We start from the raw sequence: 27,301 nt of genomic DNA on the forward strand, positions 1-27,301 counted from the left end.
GGCTACCAAAATAAAGCAAATTACAACAATTTCAAAGTCTGTAAGGCAGAGGCCAATTTATTCATATTTTTTCAATGACTGGGTATGAGCACTAGACAAATATATAGTTGAAAACCCCTTGCTCCAAACAGTCACCCGGTGTTGCCAAAAGATGTTTGAAAGTCCTGGACACTCTAAAATTAGAGGTCAAAGACGCCAGAAGAAAATAAAACAAACAGTGAAGGAATCAATGTTAAGTGGCAGCCATGTTTGCATTATAATGTAGGCTTAAGAACGCTAAAAATCTCGGAAATTTGAAATAAATAGCACAGCGCTATTCCTTCACTATTTGACCTGAAAAATATGTCACACAACTCACCACACATTACTCTTTAGGGGACACACCAACATACTTGGGGGGAAGACCTGAAACACAGTTTAAAAATAGTAAAATCCAAGAGACTAAGAATTGGCATCCACACAAGACAGAGTCATCCACTGTAGTTTTTTTTTTTTTTTTTTTTTTTTTTTTTTGGGACAGTTTGTTCTGCTGCATGTAATATCGTTTTTGTGACATAGTGAACTGCTTCATCAGTTGTGGAATTTTGGATTATTTCAGGATCAAGCTTAGTTAATTTTTTATAGGACTGCCAATCTGCCTTTTCAGTGAGCCAATGTGGAATTTTAGTAGGATGATGAGAGGGCTTATTAAGTAATTCAATTATTATGGGGAAATGATCGCTATGTAGCGGATCGTTGTTTACCGTCCACTTTAGACTAGGATATAAGGTTGCTGAACAGATAGACAAGTCTATTGCAGTGCTTGTTCCTGAAGGAAGGTGAACGTATGTAGGTGAACCGTCATTTAGAAGAAGGAGGTTGTTATTGTCTAGACACTGTTCAATTAGTTTTCCTCTTTGGTCGATGTTGCTGTTACCCCATAGAGTGTGATGACCATTTAAGTCTCCCAGAATGAGGAAAGGTGTTGGGAGTTGAGCTATAAGATTGTTGAGATCATTTTGTTGGAAGGTATAGCTTGGTGGGATGTATAAGGAGCAATAAGTTTCTTGAAGGCAGATACATATTGGTGAGTATTTACAGGAAAGATCGTATAGGTCATCGATATTGGCGCGGAATCCACGACAGTTCCATTGTATTATTCTGTTCATTGTTTATCTCTTATTAGACTTTCTGAGCGTTTTCGGGTTGTTGAGGTTTTCTGTTTTTCACTTTTGTTTTTATCTTTTTTTGGGAAGGAAGGCCTTTCGGTGTCCATATCTTCTTCAACAAAGATTTGAAGAACAGGGTCATCTGCTGATTTTTCTTTAGTGTCCATTTGTTGTTGGTGACTAGATGGTAGGATATGTTTTTCTTTAAATCCTTCATCCGGAGTGTGTATGTTTTCTTGTGGTATGGTAATTGGTGTATTGACTGCTTGGGTTTGAGTTGCACTGTACAAAGATTTTAAGTAATTTGAGAAAGACTGTTTTGGAGGTACTGTTATTTCAGTTTGCGATCCGGTTGATTGGAATTTTTTGGTGGCTTGGGCATACGTAGGTCTGTCTGCATGAATTGGTGGTGAGATGATTCTTTTTGCTTCTTGGTAAGAAACATTATGCTCAGTTTTATATTTCTGGATAAGTTTCTCACTTTTCCAGCGCTCGCATATTCTGGCATAAGCGGGATGATCTTTTTTGCAATTTGGACATACTGATTGAGGAGCATTACAGTTTTCGCAATCGTGTTCGATTGAACCACACTTTGCGCAATAGGGGTTCCCCGGCAAGCTGTTTGGGAATGTCCATACTTCTGGCATCGGAAACACCGTAGCGGGTTTGGGACATATGGTCTGACATTACATACCAGATATCCGGCCTTAATGGATGATGGACGATTCGGTGTGTTAAAGGTCAAGATCAGATTGCGGGTAGGGATCAGATTACCATCTTTTCTCATGGAGATTCTCTTGACATGAATAACTCCTTGTTCTTTCAGTTCTTCTAGCATTTCTTCTTCAGTTACATCTAGTAAGTCCCAGTTTGAGATCACTCCTTTAGAGGTGTTTAGTGATCTGTGGGGTGTTACAGTTACTGGGAGACCTGCAAAGAAATTTGTTTTCAGAAGTCGCTCAGAATGTTTGGTATTAGATGTCTCAATGAGAATATCTCCTGATCTGAGTCTTTTTACGGATTTCGGAGATCCTGCTTTACTTTCCAATTCCTTTTGAATTCTAAAGGGAGAGAGTTTGCCAACTGCATTCTCACCAGTTGAATGGATGATTAGATAGGTTGGAATTGGATATGTCTCTGGCTCAGTTTTTTGGCGCTTTGCCGTTCCTGCTGTGGAACTGTCTTTCTTTTTTGATATCTGGGTTGCGTCTGGCAGCCCAGATAAGTCTGAGTTTGATTTACTCATGATATGCTCTTTTTGGCCCCGGGAGATTGTCTTTTTCTCCCAGGTTACCAGCCCCGCCACGTGGAGGCAAGAGCGGTGCCGCCTAGTGACCCAAGCGAAGAAAAGGGTTAGTAATAACTAAAAATAAAAAGAGGGATTAAAGAAAGGTGGCTTTCCTTTCTAGGTTATAGTATTTGAATATATCTATTTAATTATAATATTCAGGAGTTATCGGACTTTCGAAACTCAGGAGAAACGTATTTACAATTAAGCGTACTAGATAATCACTCTGGAAAGGCGCTGTGGTCACTAATATCGCTTGGCACTCGGGGCCCATAAACAATGAGAAAGGGAAAATGAGAGTAGGAGTATGTTATAGGCCTAATGACTCTGATGACTACAATGAACAGTTGTGCAGAGAAATAGAATGGGCCAGTAAATCAGAATGTCTTATAATTTGGGATTTTAACTTTCCAGATATTGATTGGAACTTGTAGTTTGGTCATTCGCACGCTAGCAAGATTTTGTGGATTTATTGGAGGATTGTTTTCTACAGTAACATGTTCAAGGGGCAACCAGAGGGAGTAATACCCTTAATTTGATTATCAGCAGTGATTATTCATACATTAAGAATTTGCAGATAAAGGAACCACTAGGTGACTGATCACAATGTACTGATGTGGGATTTACTTAAAGATGTAACTACTATCAAGGGTAAAGGGAATGGTTTTTGTTTTTGTAAAGGTGTCTACAGTGGTCTCAGACAGTTTTTAAATTCTATACAGTGAGAACAACTGATGATGCTACCAACGGTGAATTCTAAATGGGAAGCATTCAAGGAATTAATCTTGGATGCTACAAGGCTTTTCATACAACTAAGAAATACTGTTCAAGGTTTAGGCCTAAACGGATGTCTATTGAGACTCATGTGGCAGAGAAGAAAAATGAATGGGACACATTTAAATTATCAGCTGACACAGCTGATAAACGGCGTGGGACACATAAATTATCAGGTGACACAGAAGCCTATGGCAGATATAAGCTAGTCTGTAATCAAGTCACAAAGGAGGTTAGGCAGGCAAAGGCAGATTACAAGAAATCTTTAGCAAAGGTCACAAAGAAAAACAGCAAAGAGTTCTTTACTTATGTAAACTCTAGAGGGAAGGGGATGAATCAGTTGGTCCACTCAACGTAGATGGTTCGACAATTGATGATCCTGCTCAAGTAGCTGATAAACTGAATGAGAATTTTGCATCTACCTTCACACATGAGGAGTTATTCAAGGAGGGAAATGCCAGAAGTTTATCAAACTCTCACAGGGAGATAAGTGATTTTGTAATAACTGAGAGCAAAGTGGAGGAGAAATTGTTGAAGTTAAACATATAAAAAGCACTTGGTGCAGATGGAATTTATCCAGTTATGTTGAAGGAGGCAGCAAAGGAAGTAAGCAAATCCTTAGCCATAATTATGAGAACATTCTTGGAGTCAGGGGAGGTCCCCATGGACTGGATAGGTGAAAATGTATCCTCAATTCACAAAGGGGGTTCAAAGGGTGACACATTGGTATACTTGCATGTATACCAATGCTAGAAGTATAGTAAATAAATTTGATGAATTTGAAGTGTTGGTCAAGACATCAAAGGCGGATATTGTTGGGATAGCAGAGATTCCTTATATCTGTGGTATCACACAGATATAAGGAATGCAGAACTGGAATTTGGGGAGTACAATGTGTACAGAAAGGATAGATAGGATAGGAAGGGAGGAGGTGTTATGCTCTTAATTAAGAAAAACATAAAATGAAAAGAAGTGCATCCAGTTGACATAGATGAACAGTGCACTGTTGAGTCAGCTTGGTGTGACATAAGCACTGCGAAAGCAAAAATAAGAGTAGGAGTGTGTTATAGGCCTAATGACTCAAATGAGTATAATGAACAATTGTACAGAGAAATAGAGTGGGCTAGTAAATCAGAATGTCTTATAATGGGGGATTTTAACTCCCCAAATATTGACTGCAACTTGTAGTTTGGTCACTCGCACACTAGTAAGACGTTTGTGGATTTATTGGATGATTGTTTTCTGCAGCAGCATGTTCGAGAGGCAACCAGAGAGGGTAATGATCTGGTTATCATTCGTGTATTAAGAATTTGCAGATAAAGGAACCACTAGGTGGCAGTGATCACAGTATACTGATGTGGGATTTACTTAAACATGTAACTACCATCAGGTGTAAAGGAAAGGGATTTTGCTTCCATAAAGGTGAGTACAGTGGTCTCAGACAGTTTTTAAATTCTGTACAGTGGGATCAACTGATGGTGTTTCCAACAAGAAATTCTAAGTAGGAAGCATTCAAGGAAGTAATTGCGGAAGCTATTAAAAGTTTCATACTTATTAAGAAATATTGTTCAGGATTTAGGCCTAAATGGTTATCAAATGAACTAATGAGACTCGTGACAGAGAAGAAAAATGCACGGGATGCATATAAATTATCAGGTGACACAGAAGCCTATGGCAGATATAAGCTAGTCTGTAATCAAGTCACAAAGGAGGTTAGGCAGGCGAAGGCAGATTATGAGAAATATTTGACGAAGGATGCTAAGAAAAACAGCAAGGATTTCTTTACTTATATAAACTCTAAAAGGAAGTGGATGAATCTGATTGGTCCACTTGATATCGATGGTTTGACTGTTCGTGATCCTGCTCAGATAGCAAACAAACCGAATGAGTGTTTTGCATCTACATTCAGAAATGAGGAGTTATTAAGGTTTGAAAATGCCAAAAGGTTATCAAATTGTAGCAGGGTGGTTAATGATTTTGTAATAACTGAGAGCAGGAGGAGAAATTGTTGAAGTTAAACATAAGAAAGGCACCTGGGATGGATGGGATCTATCCAGTTATATTAAAGGAGGTGGCAAAGTAAGTAAGTAAACCCTTACCCATAATTATGAGAGCATCCTTGGACTCAGAGGAGGTCTCCATGGACTGGAGATGTGCAAATCCATCCCCAATTCACATAGGGGGATTGAAGGGTGACACGAGTAATTACAGACCAATTAGTTTAACTTCTATTCCGGGTAAAATAATGGATCAATGGCTAAAGATGCATTGCAGGGATCTTGTTCTTGTTCTTTGAATTTTAGGAGCATTAGCAACTAAGGCCATATTGCTCCGGGAATATGCGGTGGTCATTCCCTGACCTTACTGCATTCTCCGTATTTGGTGGTGACGGGCTCGAACTCCGGTCTAATCAAGAAGCATGTGCTACGCACTGTTGCTCCTTCCCACCTGGCTATGGAGGCGCCTTGCAGGGATCATCTAGCCAAGACGTCAGTTATAGCTCAGACACAGCATGGGTTTGTTAAGGGAAAGTCTTGTCTGACAGATTTGATAGGATATTATGATGTGGTTACAAAGGAACCGGATGCAAAAAATAATTTTGATATCATATACTTGGATTTCACAAAAGCTTTTGACACTGTTGCGCATGGAAGACTACTGTACAAATTGGAGCAGAATGGTATTAAGGGTAAGTTGCTACAATGGATAAAAGGATGGTTGAGTGGGAGAAGACACAAGGTGGTAATCAATGGGTGCTGCTCTTCGTGGACTAATGTTATTAGTGGAGTCTCACAGAGTTCGGTGTTGGGTCCGCTGTTGTTTTGTATATTTATCAATGATATTGATGAAGGTATATCAGGCTTAGTCGAAGTTTGCAGATGATACACAGGTTGGCAGGGTTGTTAATGGCATTGTGCTACTGCAACAGGACCTAGAAAATTTGGGAAGATGGGCTCAGAAGTGGCAACTGAAGTTTAACATTGACAAATGAAAAGTACTGCATATGGGTAGAAGTAACCCCACAGAAACATACCAACTGTGTGGAACTACACTTAAGGTGGTAGAAAATGAAAAAGACCTGGGAGTAATTGTGCAGGCAGATATGAAGTTTTCTGACCAATGCAGACAGGCTGCCAGGGCAGGTCATGGGGTTTTGTCAATGATATATAGGAATTTTGCTAGCAGGGAAAAGGAGGTGATTATCACTCTGTATAAGGCAATGGTCAGGCCACGCCTTGAGTACTGCGTACAGGTCTGCAGGCTTCATTTTAGGAAGGATGTATATTTGTTTGAGCGTGTACAGAGAAGGGCAACAAGGTTGGTGAGGGGAAATGAAGGGATCCTCTTACCAAGAGAGGCTTAAGTTCTGCAAATTTCAGTGGCTGGAGACTAGGCACCTGTGCAGTGATCTGATTGAGGTGTATAAGGCCTTGAATGGGTTGAGCACGCTGAATTCTGATGGGATTCTTCCACTTATTCAGGTTACGAACCTAAGGGGGCATAAATTCAAATTAAGGAAAGACGTGTAGAATAGATGAGCGGAAATTTGCCTTTAGCCAGCGGGTGGTTAATTGCTGGAACAAACTTCCATCTGTCGTTGTGAAAGTTGATAGTTTAAATAAATTTAAGGAGGAACTGGACAAACATTTGGAGGGAATTGTTTTGTAATTTTTTTTTTTTTTGGCTGATGCTGCATAAGCTCATACACTTGCTTTCTTGCATCACATGTCACTACTACAAATAATTACAGACCCGTTAGTTTAACTTCTGTTCCAGAGAAAATAATGGAGTCACTGGTTAAAGAGGTTATACAGGATTCACCTAGACAAGAAAGCAGTAATAGTTCAGACACAGCATGGGTTTGTTAAGAGGAAGTCTTGTCTGACCAATTTGATTGGATACTATGATGTGGTCACAAAGGAACTGTGTGCAAAAAATAATTTTGATATCATATACAGTACTTGGATTTTGCAAAAGCTTTTGATACTGTTGCACATGGAAGACTGCTATACAAGTTGGAGCAGTATGGCATTAAGGGCAAGTTACTGCAATGGATAAAGGGATGGTTGAGTTGAAGACAGCAGAGGGTGGTAATAAATGGACACTGTTCTATGTGGACTAATGTTATTAGGGGTAGTCCCCCGAGGTTCGGTGCTGGGCCCATTGTTGTTTTGTGTATTTATCAATGATATTGATGAACGTATATCAGACTTAATGTCCAAATTTGCAGAAGATATAAAGGTTTGCAGGGTTTTTAATGACAGTAAAGACAGTATGCTACTGCAACAGGATCTAGAAATGTTAGGCAGATGGGCTGAGTTTATATATTGACAATATTGACAAATTTATAATATTGACAAATGCAAAGTACTCCATATGGGTAGCACTAACTCAAGAGAAATGTATCAACTGTGTGGTACTACACCCAGGGAGGTGGAGAATGAAAAAGACCTGGGGGTAATTGTGCAGTCAGATATGAAGTTCTCTGAGCAGTGCAAATGGGCTGCCAGAGCAGGTCATAGAGTTTTGTCAATGATATACTTTATAGGAATTTTGCTAACGGAGACAAGGAGGTGATTATCCCCTTGTATAAGGCAATGGTTAGGCCACACCTTGAGTACCGTATACAGGAGGACTCATTTTTGGAAGGATGTAGAGTTGCTAGAACGAGTACAGAGAAGGGCAACAAGATTAGTAAGAGGAACAAAGTGGTGCGCTTACAAAGAAAGGCTTAAGTACTGCAAGTTGCAGCATTATCTAGGCACCTGGGAGGTGATCTGATCGAGGTGTATAAGGTCTTGAACGGTTTGAGCAGGCTCAATGCTGACGGGATACTTCCACTTGCTCAGATTAAGAACCTTAGGGGGGGCATAGATTCAAATTGAGGAAAGACAGTTGTAGAATAAATGTGCGGAAGTTTGCCTTTAGTCAGCGGGTAGTTCATTGCTGGAAAAGACTTCCATTTGTTGTTGTGGAAGTCGATAGCTTAAATAAATTTAAAGCTGAACTAGACAAACATTTGGATGACCAGATGGGTAAAATGGGAAGGTATTTTTTTTTTTTTTGGGTGATGCTGTATAAGCTTGCTTTCTTCAATCATATGCCTCAACTAATGGTAATGCTAAAAGACATTCTGATTTATTGACCCACTCAATATGCCTGTATGGCTGTTCGTGCCAATGCTCATTTTTACCTTTCCAATGCCTATGTCACACAAAATCAACTAAACAGTGTACTGGCCACCCAATTCAAATGGGTACACTGCCTTAGAATCCAAGTGATATTATTATTATTATTATTATTAATTATATATATTATTATTATTATTATTATTATTATATAATTATATATATTATAATTATATATATTATTATTATTATATATGGTGCAAGGAAGCCTGAGGCTTATGCTGCACCAGCCAAGAAAAAAAAAAAATTTCTGAATTACCCCGAGAAAGAAAACAAGAGTGAGAAGTAGAAGGGAATCACCAAGAAAGAGAAGAATGATGATATCCAGCTTAGGACCCTGGGTGTGCCAAGCCCATACTCACCAGATGTTAGCCCCTGGGGTTATGCTGGATGATATGCTTAACCAAGGGCATAACTCCTCCTTCCCCTCTTGTCTTGTCTTTTCTGTACATCTTATACACAACACATTCAAATTTCACATCCCTCAACTCAATGGCACCGTGTCTCTGAAAACCTTAGAATGGCTGCATCTGATGACCTTAAAATAAATCAAATTTATTTGCTATACTTCTACATTAGTGTACAGTTAAGTACTTGTCTTATGAGGAAACACAGCAAGTATTGTAATCCCTGACACCTTTTTAAGGCTGCTACATGCACATAAACAGTGTAAGAATTAGTCTCACCTATTTAAAATGCTTGCTGAATTAGTACCTATGGGAATGGGGAAACACATAAAACAGGTGTTTTTCTTTTTCTCTTTGGTGCAAAAAAACATATGCACAATAAATGCTAATACTGAAATGCATATCAGTGTAAGAAAATAATTCTTAATTTTTTTTACATAACTACAGCCATTATGAACATATTTTGTTTCTGTAGTCCTTATAAGTATTGTAGACCAGAATAAATTGCTTTCAGTTATAGCTATCCACAGCCACATTATAAGCTTCTAAAAGTTGGGATATATGCATAATTGGCTATAATGAACATTACAGCCAATTATGAATATTAATTAAAGTAATATTATTAATAGTGAATATTAATTAAAGTAATTTTATTAATATTCATGACTCTCAAAACTATCAAAAACTCTCTATAAACTATTATTCAAATTAAAATACTGAAATTAATATTAATTTTATCCTAAGTATTTTCAATATATAAAGTGTTTTTCTTCCACTTACCACAAGTTCTTGTGGATTTGCTTTGCCTAGTTCCTGTGAAATATAACAAAGAAATACATAAATGTATAAAAGTGCTTCAATTCTAAAAAAAACTTGAAAATACTGAAAAATATTACAAGTAATTTGTATTCACTGAAAACAAATATATCAATTATGAATCTGATTTTTTTATGTGTAAGGTGACATTTTTCCTGCATAATTATACAAAAATATATATGCTCAATAAGAGAGGAATTAGAAAAGTTCATGACCTGAATATGAAAGGGTAGCAGTACAGTATTAAAAATTTCTGTACTTAATGTACAATAATTTTTAACATTGTTACACAAATAGTAACCTACCAAGTTTCATGCAGTTTCAATAATGTCTTCTTTTAAATTACAGGTCCTGAAGTCAACAAAGTTATGTGAATGAGGAAATATGGGCAAAATCAGTCACTGTGCAGATATCCAATATTTGGGGGAAAAAAAGGAATAACACAAAAGGCAATTCTTGCATCACATACCACTACTACTACTAAAAATAATTACAGACCTGTAAGTTTAACTTCTGTTCCAGAGAAAATAATGGGGTCACTGGTTAAAGAGATTATACAGGATACACCTAGACAAGACACCTAGTGTAATCTGATATCTCTCCCTATCATCCTCAGAGGATAGAGAGGAAGAAATCAAGCAGGGTCATGGCCGACCTTATGAGATGTGGATACCCCCAGAACGTGATTGAAGGTTGTTGTGGACATGGTACTCAGAGGGGCACACCTGGCTCCACCGCCTACATTCCCTACTATCCGGGCATGTCGCAGCCAATAGCCCACATTTTACAGTCGTACCAATCACGTTGTGTGCAGCTTCCAGGGCGGAAGCTGCACACGCTGATGACAGCAGTTAAAGACCCTGTTGTGGGAGTTGACAACAGTGGGGTTGTCTATAAAATTCAGTGCCCGGATTGTGGGGGATGTTATGTATGTGAGACTAAGTGCAGATTATGCGATAGACTGGGGGAGCATAGTAGGGCAATTAGGTTGGCTAATATCTTGGGGTCGGCCGTGGAGGAACATGCCTGGGAAACCGGGCACGGTATAACAGCTGAAGGAGCTGTAATTACAGATAAGGTAGAGGGTTTCTGGAACTGGAAGTGGCTGGAGAGCCTAAGGATTTGTTCCTTGGGTCTTAGCTTGAATAGGGATAAGGGTTGTAGGATTAATGTAACATTTGAGACTGTTATCCTGGATAGGGATGAATATTTTAAGATCGTACAGCCCCATGCCACTTCCGGTGCTAACAAATGGGAAATGGAGAATGTGCAGGTACCATAGTACATCCTGGATCTGCTGGGAGGGCTTAGTGCTTTATAATGAATTGTTGATGCAGCACTACTTATGTTGAGGAAGGCACCAGATGCTTCTGAAAGCTTGTTTTATAGTAGTATGGGTTTAATGATTTTAATTTAATCTATACTTTACAGTCGATTTTACTTATTTTATTTTATTTCATTTATTTTTATAAAGTTATAATTGGTCAGAGTTGGTGGCATCAATTATGGAGGATGCTCCTTCCTATTATATGGTTAAGAAGTGGGCAGCAGAATTTAAATGAGGGAGGGGAGTCTGGAAAATGACCCACACTGTGGAAGATCTGCAACATCCATCATTTCAAGTTGTTGACAGTGTGCATGATGAGTTATCGATAAGTGACAGTTCTCTAGATTGCCAGCACTGTGGGCATTTTATCTGAACATAACAACCACATAATAACAAAGGTTCTCGCTATGAAAAATGTGTCAACACAATGGGTGCAAAAAGTTGTTGACATCAAATTAAAAACACACAAGAGAACATCTGCAATGTTTTCAAGCAAATCTAGCTTTGTAACAATCAATGAGATGTAGGCCCATCACTTTCAGCCAGAGTCAAAGGAGCAGTCTAAGCAGTGGAAACACAGCACTTCTTACCGTACAAAGGAAGCCAAGTCAATTCCTTTTGCTGGCAAGATGATGGCATCAGTGTTTTGGAATGCTGATGGACTGTTTCTAGTGGGGTGCCTTCAGAAAGGCCAGACAGTCACAGGGGCATATTAATATGCCCCTGTGACTGTCTGGGATGTAGAAAGAAAGTCTACCAGAAAGTGTACCGTATTACAAGTATGAGCCTCAGGCCATACTAGAGACCTCTACTCACAACCTATACTGGGACTGCACCATAACAACAGACAAGATGACCCCACACAACAGGCCAGACATAACCCTCATCGACAAGAAGGAAATGGCTACCTACCTGATTGACACAACAGTGCCCAACGCTGGCAAAACATACTCCACAAAACATATGAGAAAAAGATCAGGAAGTGCTCAGACCTAAGACAGTCAAAAATACGTGGCATATGGAACAAGTAATGACCATCTCAATATTGTGTTAACCACCAACTTGGTGACCAAAGAGCCTCCATAAGAACCTAGCAGCAATAGGCCTCCCAGGGAACACTTATATGAAACTCCAGAAAGCAGCAACCCTGAACACCTGTAGGATAGTAAGAGCATTCCTCAACCAACAGTAATAATAACAATAATAATAGTAACAGGACACAACCAACCACCTCAGGCACTTGGTACCAGTACTTGGCATGGGGGTGGAAAAAACCACATAAAGCAGAAAAAAGTTTAAAAATTGAAATAATTTTTTCAGACATTATGGCAGAAAGGTTGCAGTTTAGAGTATCCAAGATGAGTTTCTGTTGCCTATAAACTGTTCTTAAATTACACTGGTAAAAACAATTAGGGAACACAGCATGCAAAAATGCTGTTTGGGTAAATATTATGATATACATAACTCATGATAAAGTTAAAGCTAAGTTCCAATTAGTTATACTGAAAACATTCAAAGTAATTCCAGAGTGAGCAATAATTTTGACTTTATTGGAACATGACACATCAGGAGCAAAGTACTGTAAGCTCGTAATAACAGTTTTGTTACAAGCATGTGTATGAAGAGCCAATTTAGTATGGTGTATAGCCCGCAGCAACTGCTAGATGTGTTTTTCACCAGCAATGCATTGATAAAATCAAGGTACTGATGAGTTATTGCAGAATTAGTTTCCACTAATTTCACTGCTGTTTCCAGCTGATTAAGTGTCTAGACATGCTCAAATGGACTGAGGTCAAGGGAACAGGAAAGCCAATCCATGGACAACAACCTCACCTTCAAACACGTTGTTGATCAGCTGTGCCTCATAGCATTGAGCATTGTCATCCATAAAAATGAACTATTCCCTATGCAACGCTAACATAAGGAAAGACCATGGGTCATAGGATCTTATCTCTATACCTGTATGCAATCAGGGCCCTGTTAACGATGACGTGGAGGTCTGTATGAACAACAGAAACCTAATGCCACTTAATACCAGCAATACACCTATTATTATTCAAAATTATTTAGATTTCAGCAAAAAATCTGACTCATTCCCTCATGAGAGATTACTGCATAAAGTGGAACATGTTGGAATTACAGATAAGATTCAAAGATGGATCACAGAGTGTCTGCAGGGCAGGAAGCAGAGGGGTGTGATCGATGGCTATTCTTCAGATTGGTCTAATGTTAGAAGTTTGGTCCACCAGGATTGTTCCTGGTTTTCATAAATGGCATCAAGAAAGAGCCAGAGAGTAGAATGTAAAAATTTGCAGATGATGTAAATATTGGGAGAGTGGTTAATGATCAGAGGCAAGTGGCATTCCTTCAGGATGACTTGGGCAGACTTCAAGAATATCAGAAAAATAACAGCTAAGTTTTAATGCAGCAAAATACAGTTTAATACAACTAAGTTTTACATGCAGGAAACAGAAACCCCAAAATAATTTATACACTTAGTGGGGTGAATTAAAAACAGTAGAGGAAGAAAGTGATTTGGAACAGTCATCCATGAAGTTCTCCGAACAGTACAGACAGGTGGTAAGGAAAGCTCATGGTGTCCTATCAATGATTTATTCAATACATGCTTATAGAGATATAGTGGTCATAATTTCACTGTATAAAATTGTGATACTGCACTTGGAGTACTGTATTCAAGCATCGAGACTGCACCTAAAAAAGAAAATAACTTTTTTGAAATGGTCCAAAAAACAGGCATCCCTCCAGGTGATATCTACAAGGTACCCATATGAGAAAGACTTTGAATATACAAACTAAAGAGCTTGGTAACCAGGCAACTTGGAGGGGACCTGATAGAGGTCTATAAAGCTATGAAAGTAGTAATAGTAATAGCCATATAGTGCAAGGAAGCTACAGGCTTTTGCTGCACTGGCAGAAAAAAAAGAGAAGCAAGGGAAAAAAAAGGGGGGGAGGATAGTAAAAGAATGAAGGTAAAATGATTTCAGAACTAGATGCAAAAAATGCAAATTATAGGAAAATAAATTTAGATTGGACTATAGGAAGTTTTATTTTGACCGCTGGAATAAATTACCTGCACAAGGAGGGAAATATATAAGTTATTTATTTTCTTTTAATTTTTTTATTTTATTTATTTATTTACTTATTTTATTTATTTATTATTTTATTTATTTACTTATTTTATTTATTTATTATTTTATTTCTTTATTAGTAATATACAGTAAGCTATAGTTATAGAGATCACATTTCCAAATTGAATTTTGATTCTAATAAATGGCGATTCTAATAAACGAAAATCAATGAATATTATCCACAGGCTATAAAAATAAAAATATAAAGAACAAATTTTCACTTTATTACCAATTAAATGATGTGTGAAAATCAGAAGAATATTATCCACAGGTTAGCATAACACTTTGTAATATGATAAATAGTCACTTATTTTAGATTGCTTTAAATTATCATTACAAAGTCTATATTCTATATTTTTCAATATTGTATAACAGTCTATATTCACGATCACTTGCACCAGTTTCTTGCAATGCTCTCCTCAGAACAGCTATAGCTTCACAAGTTTGCTGTTTTGTAACTGGAATTCGTTCGGGTTCATCTTCATTTTCCTCCTCCTTGCGAAATTATCAGTAACAGACTGGGTAATTTCTTATTCTGTTAAAGCTGTAGTAACTACCCATTTATAACAGATTGTACACATAAAAAGGCCCAATAAACCGAAAACTGCAAATTTTTTTATTGTTTTATGGTTGTGACCTCTAGAAATGTGACCTTCAGAAATGCGCTTTAGAAACATATCACAGACGTTCAAAATTGATTCTTATAACCGAAGTTGTGACTATAATAAATGATAAAAGTGCAGTGTATGTTATTGATTTGAATCAGTTCTTTGGAATTTGATTCTCTAAAGCAGCTGATTCTAATAACTAGTGATCACCATAGCTGGCGCTTATTGTATATATATTTTTTTATAATTTTTTGGCCAATGCAGAAAAAGCCAGTAACTTCCTTGTACTGCCACTCCCTGATTAATGTAAGGGTTCCGTTCCGTGGAACTCTACGTAAGTTGACTTTTACGTAAGAATTTCCCTAAGCATTTAGGGAAATTCTGCACTTACAACTATGCACACTGAATTTGATAGAAGCAAAAAAGAAATGTTCGATGAAGATGTAAATAGAATTATTCATTCAATTTTTTTATCTCATGAGCAGGAAAAATTACAAAAGTGTACTAAATTACAAAAATTTCAAAATTATAAATTTACAAAAAGAGAGGAGACAGGAGTAATGTCAGCAAGTTTTACCTTTCGAGCATTATTGCCACAATTAACTCTCCAGCTGATAAGCACACCGCTGTGTGCTGAGTTGATTAAGAAGGGGTTTTTTCCAACACATCACAAAATTTCTCTGCAGCTGCAGAATTGGCACTGGCGACTTCACCGCATACTTTAATATTTTGGAAACCAGTGTGATGCTTGAACCTAGTAAACCACCCGTTTGTTTGCCATGAACTTGGCTTGGGGTTCACCATACTTATCATTATTTTCATAAATACTTCTTGCTTGAATCGCTGTTAGATTCAGGGGCACTTGCTTTTGAATCTGATTTTCCATTCATATTATTAATAGCTTTTCCATCTTCGATATAGCACCTGAACGCTGTTTTATGATCACTGCTGGGGCAGACTGGCCCCAGTGTAAAATATGTTGATCCTTTATGATGCTCTTTTATACGTGCACTGTCCCTTAAAATAGTGTTCACTGTTGAAGCAGCGACACCTGATTCCATGCAATAGATGGCAAACTTTGTCCTACTTCATACTTCTTAATTAATAATTTTCATTTCTAAATTGATTTTGTTTCGTAGCACTGCCAGCACTTGCACTTTCCCTTCACCATTGTAATAAGTAAATAGGAATGAAGAGAACATTCTGAAAATTTATTTATGTTTTTTATGATTGAAGATTTCAGTGAAGGGGGAGTACATTTCACCATAATAACGTAAAAACCCACACAATTCCAGTTATCGGGATTATTGCAAATACAATAAGATCGAGTTTACTACCCATTTATAATTAGATGCACTAACAGAAAAGCCCAATAAACAGGAAAGTGCAAATTGTTTTTATTGTTTTATGGTAGTGACCTCCAGAAATGTGTTTTAGAAAAATATCACAAAGGCATTCAAAATTGATTCTTATAACGCAATATATGATAACAATGAAAGTATAGTGAAATTTCCATTATAAAAATGACCTTTTAGACAGATAAATAGCTTAGTTATATAGCAAAAATTTCAACTTCCGAGGTCTTGGAACGAATTGCCAAAAAAACCAATATGTTATTGGGTTCATATTATTATATTTTCACGATACCTCCATTTATTCCTACAGAAAGCAAAATAAGTTTCCACGATTTTTTTAAGTTTTCACCAGCCAGCAAAAACTACGTAAAGTCGAATTTTTTCCTTCCATAAGTCAAGTATTATGTAAGTCAGGGAATGGCTGTACTTAGGTTCACGGACTGCACACCATAAGACTTCTCAAATAAAGTAACTGCAGATAATTTCAGATGGTTTGAATTGGCATTCACTTCTGAAAAGCATCCAAGTAGCTGAGTAGCATTCAAGTATCAACTACAATTGGCAGAAAGTCGGGGAAGAGATAGTTATCTTTCTTTGGCATTGTTAATGGTCTACAACTGTGAGCTGGACATGAATGGTCTGGGTTTCTTGGAACTAATTCACAAACTGCTGATGATACTTTGTGACATACCAAGCCATGATGTAACTTTGCACTGCAACACTATCCCACCTCTACAAAGCTACAAAGTGATCTGTAATAGTGCCACAGAAAAGGTTAGGCTGGCAAAGGCAGATTATAAGAAATCGCTGGCAAAGAGTGGGGATAAGGAATTGTTATTTGTTTTTTTTTTTAGGTGCATTAGCAACTAAGGCCATATTGCTCCGGGAATATGCAGTGGTCATTCCCTGACCTTTCCACATCCTCCGTATTTGGTGGTCATGGGCTAGAACTCCGGTCTAATCAAGAAGCGTGTGCTACGCACTGCTGCTCCTGCCCACCTGGCTATGTACTGTTCTGGAGACTAAAAAAAAAAGATTTAGTAAGTTTAGAAATAAAATCACTAAGTTTTACTTACATATTTTTATTAATAGGTAACAAACAAATGGAACATTCAGCCACAATAACACATATGTATATTTAAAAAAAATAATTACTTATTTTTTGCTGCACCATTTTCGAACTTGGTTTCTTTGCTCTCTCACTCTTTTCAGCAAGAATAGTTGAGTTGGACAACATTCAGTTTGTTGCTCATACCAAAACCCTCAGGGGCTCACATCTGGTGAGTATGGGCTTGGCACACCCAGGGTCTTGAGCTGGATATCATCATTTTTCTCTTTCTTGGTGATTCCTTTCTACTTCTCTCTCTCTCAGGGTAATAGGGAAATTTTTTTTTGGCCGGTGCAGCATAAGCCTCAGGCTTCCTTGCACCATATGGCTATTAATAATAATAATAATAATAAGCCATCGCAGTCTCTAGCACAGCGAATTCCTCAGCATGCATAGGCCCAGTGTTGATGTCATTTTCTTCGTCCATATCATTTTTAGGACTTTCGTTTTAATTTAAAACAGGAAACCCTGTAGCATCAGTATCATTTTCCACCCATGCCCTTGCATCACCTTCATTGCAATCTTCAAAACCACGGATTCACTGAAACAAGTTGATCATCTCATTCAGTATTTGTCCATCTTCTTCAGTTCAGTTCTGCTCATCTCCTACGGTTTCTTCTGCAATAGGCCACAGTTTTTTCCAAGCATTTTTTTTTTTTTGTGTCCTGCTAAATGTTCTTGAGACAGCTTTTTCGAAAAAGCTACGATGCTTTCTTTGTTGCTTTCTGATAAAAGTAAATGACAAAAGACTTGTTTCTTGTAGATTCTCTTCAACTTTTCGATGACTCCCTGGTACACTGGTTGGAGTATTTTATTTTCATGCATGTTTTATAACTTTTATTTTCTTTATATTAATAGTTTATCTTTTATTTATTTATTTTTTTTGCATATTTATTGGCTGTATTCAGTTTTAACTTGTACATATAGTATACTTGTACTTATATAGTGTATTTATTTTATTTATCAGCATCCGTATATTTAATTTATTTTCTGATTTTCCCCATTTTGCCTTCTCGTTCACAATACTTCTTGACATTCAGAATAAAATTGTTGGTATTACTTAGGCTATGTATGTAAGTATAAATTTATTTTTATTTTACTAAACCATGGATAATATTCTTCTGATTTTCACATAACATTTAAGTTTGTTAATTGGAAAGGTAATAAAAGTGCAAGTTTGTTCTTTATATCTTTGTTTTCATATCCTGAGGATAATATTCTCAGATTTTCACTTATTAGAATTGTCACTGAATAGAATAAAAATTCAATTTGTAAATGCAATCACAATAATCGGTGCTTACTGTAATTATTTTCTGGCACCAGCATAAAAAAAATAAATGCTGGTTTGTTCGGATATTTGACGCTCTACTGTACTTAATAAAATACAAAAATATGCAACAAAATGCTATTATATATAATAACATTTTTTACATTTATCATGATTGCTTGATTTACAATTTCTTTATATTTAATATTTAAAAGTAACAAAAACAATAATGAAAAGTTTTAGAATGAGGATCACTTTACAACTTGCATGGAATAACTCTTGTTAGCATAAGCAACAATATATTTTTCAATATGGTCCACTGAAAATCTGTGGCATAAATTATCCAAGATCATTTTAAAGGCAGGGTTGATTGCTGGTCTGGTCACAATAACTGAAAAGAATCATTCACAAATCTTGCAATTGTGGAGTGATTCGTATTTTCAGAATCTTACAAGCAAGTAAATGCAGTTGGGAAAGTTCTGCACCAAATTTTCAAATACAAAATTATTATTATTAGCCACATGGTGCAAGGAAGCCTGAGGTTTATGCTCCACCGGTCAAAAAAAAAAAAAAAAATTTTCGAGTTACCCGGAGAAAGAGAGAGAAGTAGAAAGGAATTACCAAGAAAGAGAAGAATGATGATATCCAGCTCAGGATCCTGGGTGTGCTCAGCTCACTCAGATGTGATTCCCTGGGGTTCCCTTTCTGTAATGCTCAAATGCTCAGTATTGTGTGTGCGTGTGTGTGCGTGCGTGTATGTGCGTGCGAGCAAGTGAGATTTTTTTAAGAATTTTTTAAACTCGCCTTGATCAAGTCTTTTCAGAGCATCCAACTTAATTTTCAGAGAAACAATTCACTTTCTTTTCTCATATACATTTCATTAATTAATGTAATATTTACATTAAATAATGAATTAATTAAATTACATAGTGTAATTATAATAGCAAATAATTTTAATGGTGCAAACATGGCTTAGAACAAACGAATAACTAACACCTCTCAGGAAGGATACAACTTAACAGGCAGGAATGGTGTATTACACAACCCTACTAGCTGCAAACATACTGTGTGACATCCATGGTAGACTGCAATGTGCTATTGGTATCAGACAATTAAGTGAAGGTGGAGCATCATTTAATCCTTTGAGTCTGTGTAGCAGAGGCCAGTTAAGAGGGCTTCTACTGTATTTAACATTAAAAGTGAATAACAATATTAAAGTATCAACAGTTAATTAATAATGATCATTACAGCATAATTTTCATTACAGACCATGCCTGTAATAATGGATCTTTACTGTGTTCAGATTATATAAGTACATGGAGAATAAAATTTACCTCAACATCTTTGAGAGAAAAGATTTCAATACCATGTTCCTTTGCTTTCAATTTAACATCATCAGAAATCTGAGAGATCATTATAATTTGTTTTAGGCCTGGAGTTTTTGTTGCTTCTGATAAAATAGCTTTGGCTTTGTCTTCCTTATCACATATTACAGTTCGAATTTCAGCTGAAAAAGAAAATAATTTAAATAAAAAAGGTAATGTGGAATCAATATAAAAAAAACAAAAAATAAAAATCAAAAACACATTTTATACTTTATTAAAATACCGTGGTTTTTTGTTGTTTAGGAGCTCTTTGACAAATCTACAACATTGGTCATAGTGTGCTTCCTATAGCATGTTAATACATATAGTCCTCTTACTATATCATATCTCTAGAAGTTGTGTTCACTAGACCTGGGTAGAAAATGTCATTATAACTTGGGAATATATTTTTGGGAGATTAGTCAAAGACATTCTTCAACTAGGGCAACTAATCTCAGATATTTAAATGCTCACAGAGCTAATATTCATACCCCACTTGTGAGTCAGTGGAACCAAATTTCAGCAAAGTCCAGTTGTTCTAGAATAAACAAAATCCTCTGCTTGCACCTTCACAATGGTAGGACTTTAGTAACCCTAGCTATACCCCATGTGCAAAGTGAGAAACTTAGTATATTGCACTTTAACAAACAAAAACTCAAAACTATTATATTGGTGGGACCACTCGTAATTTCTTATATATACCCATATATGTATTATGTCTGTAAATTGTGTGTGTGTTCTCTGGTCAATTTGCCTGTTTTGCTGGATTAAAAACCACCAGTTTCTGGGGGTGGGGAGGAACTTGCTATCTATGCCTGAGACCGACTAAGCCACAGAGAGAGACATAAAAAGCCCATTAAAGTTCCTCGCATCATCGATTGGATTGGAACCCGGGCCTTTTCCATCCAGTGTGGGGAGGATGGTGATGATACCACTGTGCTACCCCTCACAGACAGACTTTAGAACACAAACAGATATTGAAAAAATTCTACACACTCTTCTGCACTGCCAACTTTTGATTTTTGAAAAACAAGAGATTAGATATTTCTAGGCAGGAGGGAAGAGAAGAGGATTTTTTTATAGTTCACACTGCTGTTTATTTGTCTGGGGGAATTTTTTTTGGCACATCAGCATCTGTGGCCATAGTGCACCAATAATCCACACTGCACTAGAAATTAAATTTCACTGACATACATATTTTATATTAAAATACAGCCATAGGATTGTTTATGCACAGTATGCTTTTAAAACATTACCTTACCCAACATTTCTGTCTAGATGTCAGTTTGGATTGTCTTTTAGACATCAACTGATTGTGACTGCTTCAAGAAAGATACTGTAGCAAACACTGCACCTCTGCAGAAATGTTGTTTCAAAGTTTTGTTTATAACAATGATTTTGCTGCTCAGAATTGCTGTTACGAGCATTTCCAAAACTGCACCAAAAAAGAAAAGATCTGAATTCAGTTTTTTTTCGCATGGTTGAATATTCTCTGACACTCAGTATTCAGATGAGAAATTAAAATGCCAAGAATGACTTGTCATAACTAATAATGATTTGTCATAACTAAGTCATAACTAATCATAACTAACTATGGTCCTTGAGGTTGTCACAGACATTCTCTCAGATATGCCAGACAATCTGTACTTGCTACCTGGGAGTCAAACACTGATGGAACTGATATTGGGGTGACACTCAAGTCAAGTGGGCCCAATTTCGGCGAAGTCCGGACGTTCTCTGTGACAGCCAAATCCTCTGCTTGCACCTTCACGATGGTGGGACTGTTAGTAATCTTGGGTATAACCTCCATGCACAAGTACATGGTGCGTGACCACCCAGGTGTGAACCAACGTAAGCAGGGGTCGAGATGTGGCGCCCACACCACATGGAGAAAGGCACCCCCTCTATATTACCAGGCAGTACTAGATGGTAGATGACTCTCATCAACCGGTGCAATACCACCACTTTGCTTATTGGAGGCTTGAAGTGGTGGAACCCATGTTTAGTCTCTAGAGCTAAGTTCCGGTCAACCCTTCCCTATCTCTTCCATCATGCAGTATAATTGATGACTTTTGAGGTTATGATGAACGTCATGGAGAGATCCAATATTCCTTACATTTCGAGGGTACAGCTCTAAAACGGTGTTCACAGGCCGGCCGCTAGTTAGTATACTGGACCAAACCTATTGGTAACTCTCTAGGAGGCTTCCGGATCAGCTAGTGTATAATCTTGCTACCTCTACTCTGCCAGACAGTGACTGGAGGGAGTCTGAGTAGTGTGTATGCGGGGAGCATTGTTGAGGCCACGTTATGTCAAGGATCTGGGTATATTCTTACCATGTGTATGTCATATCCAAAAATTTCATTACTTCATACAGCATGTCCCACCCACTTTTTCTTACTATTGAATATACTATGAATTGTCAAACTAATAGAGCAAGCTTATCTGCAAAAAGATCTAAACCTCCCAAGCACTTCCTAATTCATTTCACAAATATACGTGGTCTCAATTCTAATCTCAACGATGTCCATTTCCACTTGCAGTCTGCATGTACTTTTTCTGACAGAGTCTCAGTTATTGGTTGATTCAACTACTGCTCATCTCAGATGCCCAAATTATTCGCTGTATGATTCCTTTCGCCTCAAAGGTGGTACTTGTGCATATGTCCGTTCTGATATTCCCTGTCAGAGACTTGGCAATTTGGAATCTCCTCTCTTTGATCTTCTCTGGCTTAAAATCTCTCTACCTCATTGTGTCAAATTCATCTGTTGTCTCTACCATTCTCCCAACTCCACTAATCACTTGGAGCTCTTTGACTTCCTCTCTTTGCAACTTGACTTTCTCCAGTCCAACTTCCTAACAGTGAGGTAATTTTCCTTGGTGATTTTAATGTTCACAACTCCAGCTGGCTTCCGTTTTCTAGTCACACCGACCCAGCTAGTCGAGATGCTGAGGTTTTGCAATTACTAATGACCTTGCACAGATTGTTCATTTACCTACAAGAATACCGGACAATCCTAATCATACAGCCAACATGCTTGATCTTTTTCTCACAAACAACCCTTCTAAGTACATGGTCAAAGTGAGAGGTCCTTTAGGCACTTCAGATCACAACCTGGTGATTGTCTCTTCTCCAATGGAGCCTTTATCTCATGGCTATTCACAATCTCGTGTTGTTTGGCATTACAAGAATGCAAAATAGGATGACCTGCGAGATTACTTTTCTTCTTTTCCTTGGTCAGATTACTGTTTCAAAACTTCTGATGTCAACATTTGCTCAGATCGTGTCAGTGAAATTATTCTTGCAGGAATGGAATCCTTTATCCCAAACTCCACTTAAAAATCTCTTCCTTTATCTAAACCTTGGATTTTTCAATAAATGTGCTAAGACTGTTCAAGAGAAGAATGTTGCATATCGTAATTGGCTCATTTCTAATTCTTCAGTTTCATTTTCTGCTTACACCAAAGCTCGGAACAATTGTAAAGCAATTATTAATCAGTCCAAACTAGAGTTTGAACTGGCTAAGAGTAGAAAACTTGCTTCTTGCCCTAATGGTAGCCAGGCATTCTGGTCTCTTGCCAAAGCTATTCGCTGCAACTTTTTCCAGCCTCTGTCCAAACCAGATGGTTCTGTTGTCACTTCAGCCAAGGATAAATCTGACCTGCTAGCATCCCATTTTTCTTCCAACTCATGTATTAATGATCTTTGCAAAACACCTCCCACCATTCCTAACACACTCCATTCAATGCCTCCTGTGGTCTTCCGTCAAAAGGATGTCAGAAGGATTTTGACGAATCTTGATGCTAAGAAAGCTCCAAGTCCCAATGGTTTTTCTCCACTTGTTCTCAAAACCTGTGCTCCTGAACTTACTCCTATTCTTTGCCGCCTTTTTTCACTTTCTTATTTCAAAGGTGTGTTTCCTTCTACTTGGAAATTTGCTCATATCCAGCCAGTTCCTAAAAAGGGTGACAAATCCTTCCCATCTAATTATCGTCGCATTGCAATTACTTCTACTCTTTCTAAAGTAATGGAGAAATCAATTAACCGCCAACTCTTAAACTACCTAGAAACCTTCCGTCTGATCAACGATCGCCAGTATGGATTCCGTCAGTGTCGATCCACTGATGATATTCTGGCTTATGTTACCCATTTATGGACTAATTCAATGGAAAGGTTCGGTGAAACACAAGTAGTTGCTCTTGACATCTCAAAGGCTTTCGATCGTGTTTGGCATAAAGGTCTTCTAAATAAGCTTCCATCTTATGGTTTGCCAACTGTTTTTAGTAATTGGTTATCCAGTTTTCTCTCTGATTGCTCACTGAGGGTGATGGTAGATGGCTCTCTGTCTTCTAAATTCTCCACTAATGCCGGTGTCCCCCAAGGTTCAGTTCTTTCCCCCACTCTTTTCCTCTTGTATATTAATGACCTTCTTCCATTGACTGGAAATCCTATCCATAGTTTTGCCGATGATAGCACACTGCATTCCACTTTCCATTTTGAGAAACCCTGCCCAATCAGCTTCAACTTCTTGAAAATCTGCTACCAATTCCTTAAATGTGAATCTTAAGGTAATTCTCCAGTGGGGCAAAGACAACTTAGTTGATTTCAACCCTTCTAAAACTCAGTCTTGTCTTATATCTCGCAAAAAGGATTCTTCTGCTCCTATGCTTATCTTTAGTGACACTCCGATTTCTAGGCAAAATGATATATCTCTTTTGGGGATTACCCTGACTTCTAATCTCTCTTGGCACAAGCACATTACAAATATTGCTGCCTCTGCATCTAAAAAACTTGGTTTTCTCTTTCGCTCACTCTGTATAAATCACAAATCCGCCCTGCCATGGAATATTGTTCCCACATCTGGGGTGGTGCCCCAAAACCTCTCTCAGGCTTCTTGATTCCATTCAGAAGAGGGCAGTTAGGTTAATTAATGATTCATCTCTAACTGAGTCTCTCCACTCGCTGTCTCATAGACGTACTGTTTCTGCTGCATGCCTCTTCTACAGATATTTCCATGGGCACTGTTCTTCTGAATTGGCTTCTATAACTCCCGCTCTCTCTTTCAAAACAGTCCGAACATGTGCCGCCACCAGCCAACCTCCATTTACTGTCCAACTTCAAACTCACAGAACCAACTTGTCATCTTCCTCGTTTATTCATTCAACTGCCGTTTTGTGGAACAACCTTCCTTTATATGTATTTCCTGAAAATTACAGTCTACAGAAGTTCAAGTCCAATGTCAACAAATATCTTCTTTCGTCCTCTCAACCTCAAACCCAAGCACAGTACTAAGTACTATAGGTTCTAATACCTCTTGTGTTTGGGGTTTACATAAAAAAAAAAAAAAAAAATTATATTTTATGCTTCCTTGTGTACTTTGTCAGTTCCCTGACTAAGGACCACTATACTGCACTGCCAACTTTTGATTTTTGAAAAACTAGAGATTAGATATTTCTAGGCAGGAGGGAAGACAGGAGGATTTTTTTATAGTCCTCACTGCTGTTTATTTGTCTGGGGGAATTTTTTTGGCACATCAGCATCTGTGGCTATAGTGCACCAATAGCCCACACTGCACTAGAAATTAAATTTCACTGACATACATATTTTACATTAAAATACAGCCATAGGATTGTTTATGCACAGTATGCTTTTTAAACATTGTGTTTGTGTCCTCCAAGATTCAGTTTTTTCCACTCTTTCCCTTTAGTACATTTACAAACTTTTCCCAGTGATTGGAAATTCTATCCATAGTTTTGCTGATGATAACACAACTTATTAGAAACTTATGATAACACAACTTAAAAAGAACTGAACCTTGTTCCGCCAAGGTTCAGTTCTTTTTCTCACTCTTTTCCTTTTTTATATTAGTATTATTATTGGCAAATGATGCAAGAAAGCAAGCTAATATAGCATCAGTTAAAAAAAAAAAACTTCCCATATCACATCCACTCCGTCCCTCTCCATCATATTGTCTTAATTCTCCCTTGAATTTATTCAAACTATCCACTTCCACAACAGATGGAAGTCTGTTCCAACAATCAACCACCCGCTGGTTGAAGGCAAACATCCGCACATCTATTCTTCAACCGTCCTTCCTCATTTTGAATTTATGCCCCTTCATGTGTGTAGTCTGAGCAAGAGGAAGAATCCCATCAGCACTGAACTTGCTTAATATTAACAACCTTCAACCAATTACAGTAAATCCCATCCATAATTTCGATGATGACAGCATACTACATTCTATCTTCAAGTTTCAGAAACTTTGCTTTGCACAAAGAGCCTCGTCTTCTTGAATATCTATCACCAATTACTTTACATTTTGATTTCCAGGTAATTCTCCAATGAGGTGAATAAAACTAATTTAATTTCAGTCCTAAAACTAAGTCATGTTTTTTTTTTTTTTTCCCTCACAAAAAAAGAATCTATTGGTCCCATGCTCATTTCTGATGATACTAGATTTCTAGATAAGATTACATATCTCTGCTGAGAATCATCCTGACTTCTAATCTACCTTGGCACAAGCACATTACAAATACTGCTTCCTCTGCATTTAAAAAACTGAGTTTTCTTTTCACATTTGGTATTACTTTTCTTCTCTGTTGGTAGAAATCCCAAATGTTCTCTATGATGGAATATCTGGGGTAGTGACCTGAAAACAATATTCAAAAGAGGCAATCAGGACCCATTCTTTACTAAGTCTCTCCATTCTCTGTCTCATAGGCATTCAGTTTCTGCTACATGCCTTTCTATAAACACCTCCATGGGCATAGTTCTTATGAAATGTCATCTGTAATTGCACTGCACTTTTCCATTAAGATTTCCTCTTTGTCATTTATCCCTTCTACTTGTACTCTTTGGAACAACCCAAACGTTACAGTATACAAAAATTCAATTCTTATGACAAGTATCTTCTGTCTTCTCAGCCTTCAACCCATGTGATACTAAGTATTATAGGTTCTAATACTTTTCATGTTTGGAGTTTTTATCAAAGACTAATACTTAAGTCTTGTTCACTACTTTATGTTTGTTCAGGGTAATTTTGTGTGTCATATTCCTTTGGGCTTACACATATATGCATACTTGTGAAAGAGTTAAAAGAGTTCTTATGCAAAATAAAATTTCAAAATAACAAAGGTACATCAAAGCCATGAAATTCTGTATCTGACAACAACCTCAAAATTTCTTTAAAAAAATGCATTCAGAAGATGACAGAAAAGTGACAGAAATGTTAAAATAAAGAGGGAGACTACCTTGAGAAAAAACAATGTTTGTACTATTGATACTTAATGCCAATAATATTTAATAAAAATATTCTCTTCATATAACAGGTTAAACTTATAATTTCAAAGAATGTGATATACTTACCTTTGTTAATGATATAAGTGCAAGCATCAGGTCCTAGAGTATCATATAAAGGGACAACAACAGCTGAATGGTGATAGCAAGCATGTTCCGTAATTACCCACTAAACAGGATAAAACTTTATTAAGTACTTAGTCA

At 37.3% G+C, this 27,301-nt stretch overlaps 1 protein-coding gene across 1 annotated transcript in view; it reads right to left on the reverse strand.

Moving 5' to 3' along the window:
- Nucleotides 1-27,301, reverse strand: part of LOC150081652 (long-chain-fatty-acid--CoA ligase 1-like) — a 216,281-nt gene that overhangs the window by 108,690 nt on the left and 80,290 nt on the right. The window contains exons 6-8 of the mRNA XM_090379515.1: nucleotides 27,167-27,266; nucleotides 19,771-19,943; nucleotides 9,587-9,619 (exon numbers count right to left, since the gene is read on the reverse strand). Of these exons, the coding sequence (XP_090235641.1) occupies nucleotides 9,587-9,619; nucleotides 19,771-19,943; nucleotides 27,167-27,266 (306 nt within the window). The remainder of the gene's footprint in view (nucleotides 1-9,586; nucleotides 9,620-19,770; nucleotides 19,944-27,166; nucleotides 27,267-27,301) is intronic.

Source organism: Mastigoproctus giganteus, chromosome 8, assembly GCF_048544385.1.
Source record: "Mastigoproctus giganteus isolate SK-2022 chromosome 8, ASM4854438v1, whole genome shotgun sequence".
In the NCBI taxonomy this organism is placed as follows: Eukaryota; Metazoa; Arthropoda; class Arachnida; order Uropygi; family Thelyphonidae; genus Mastigoproctus; species Mastigoproctus giganteus.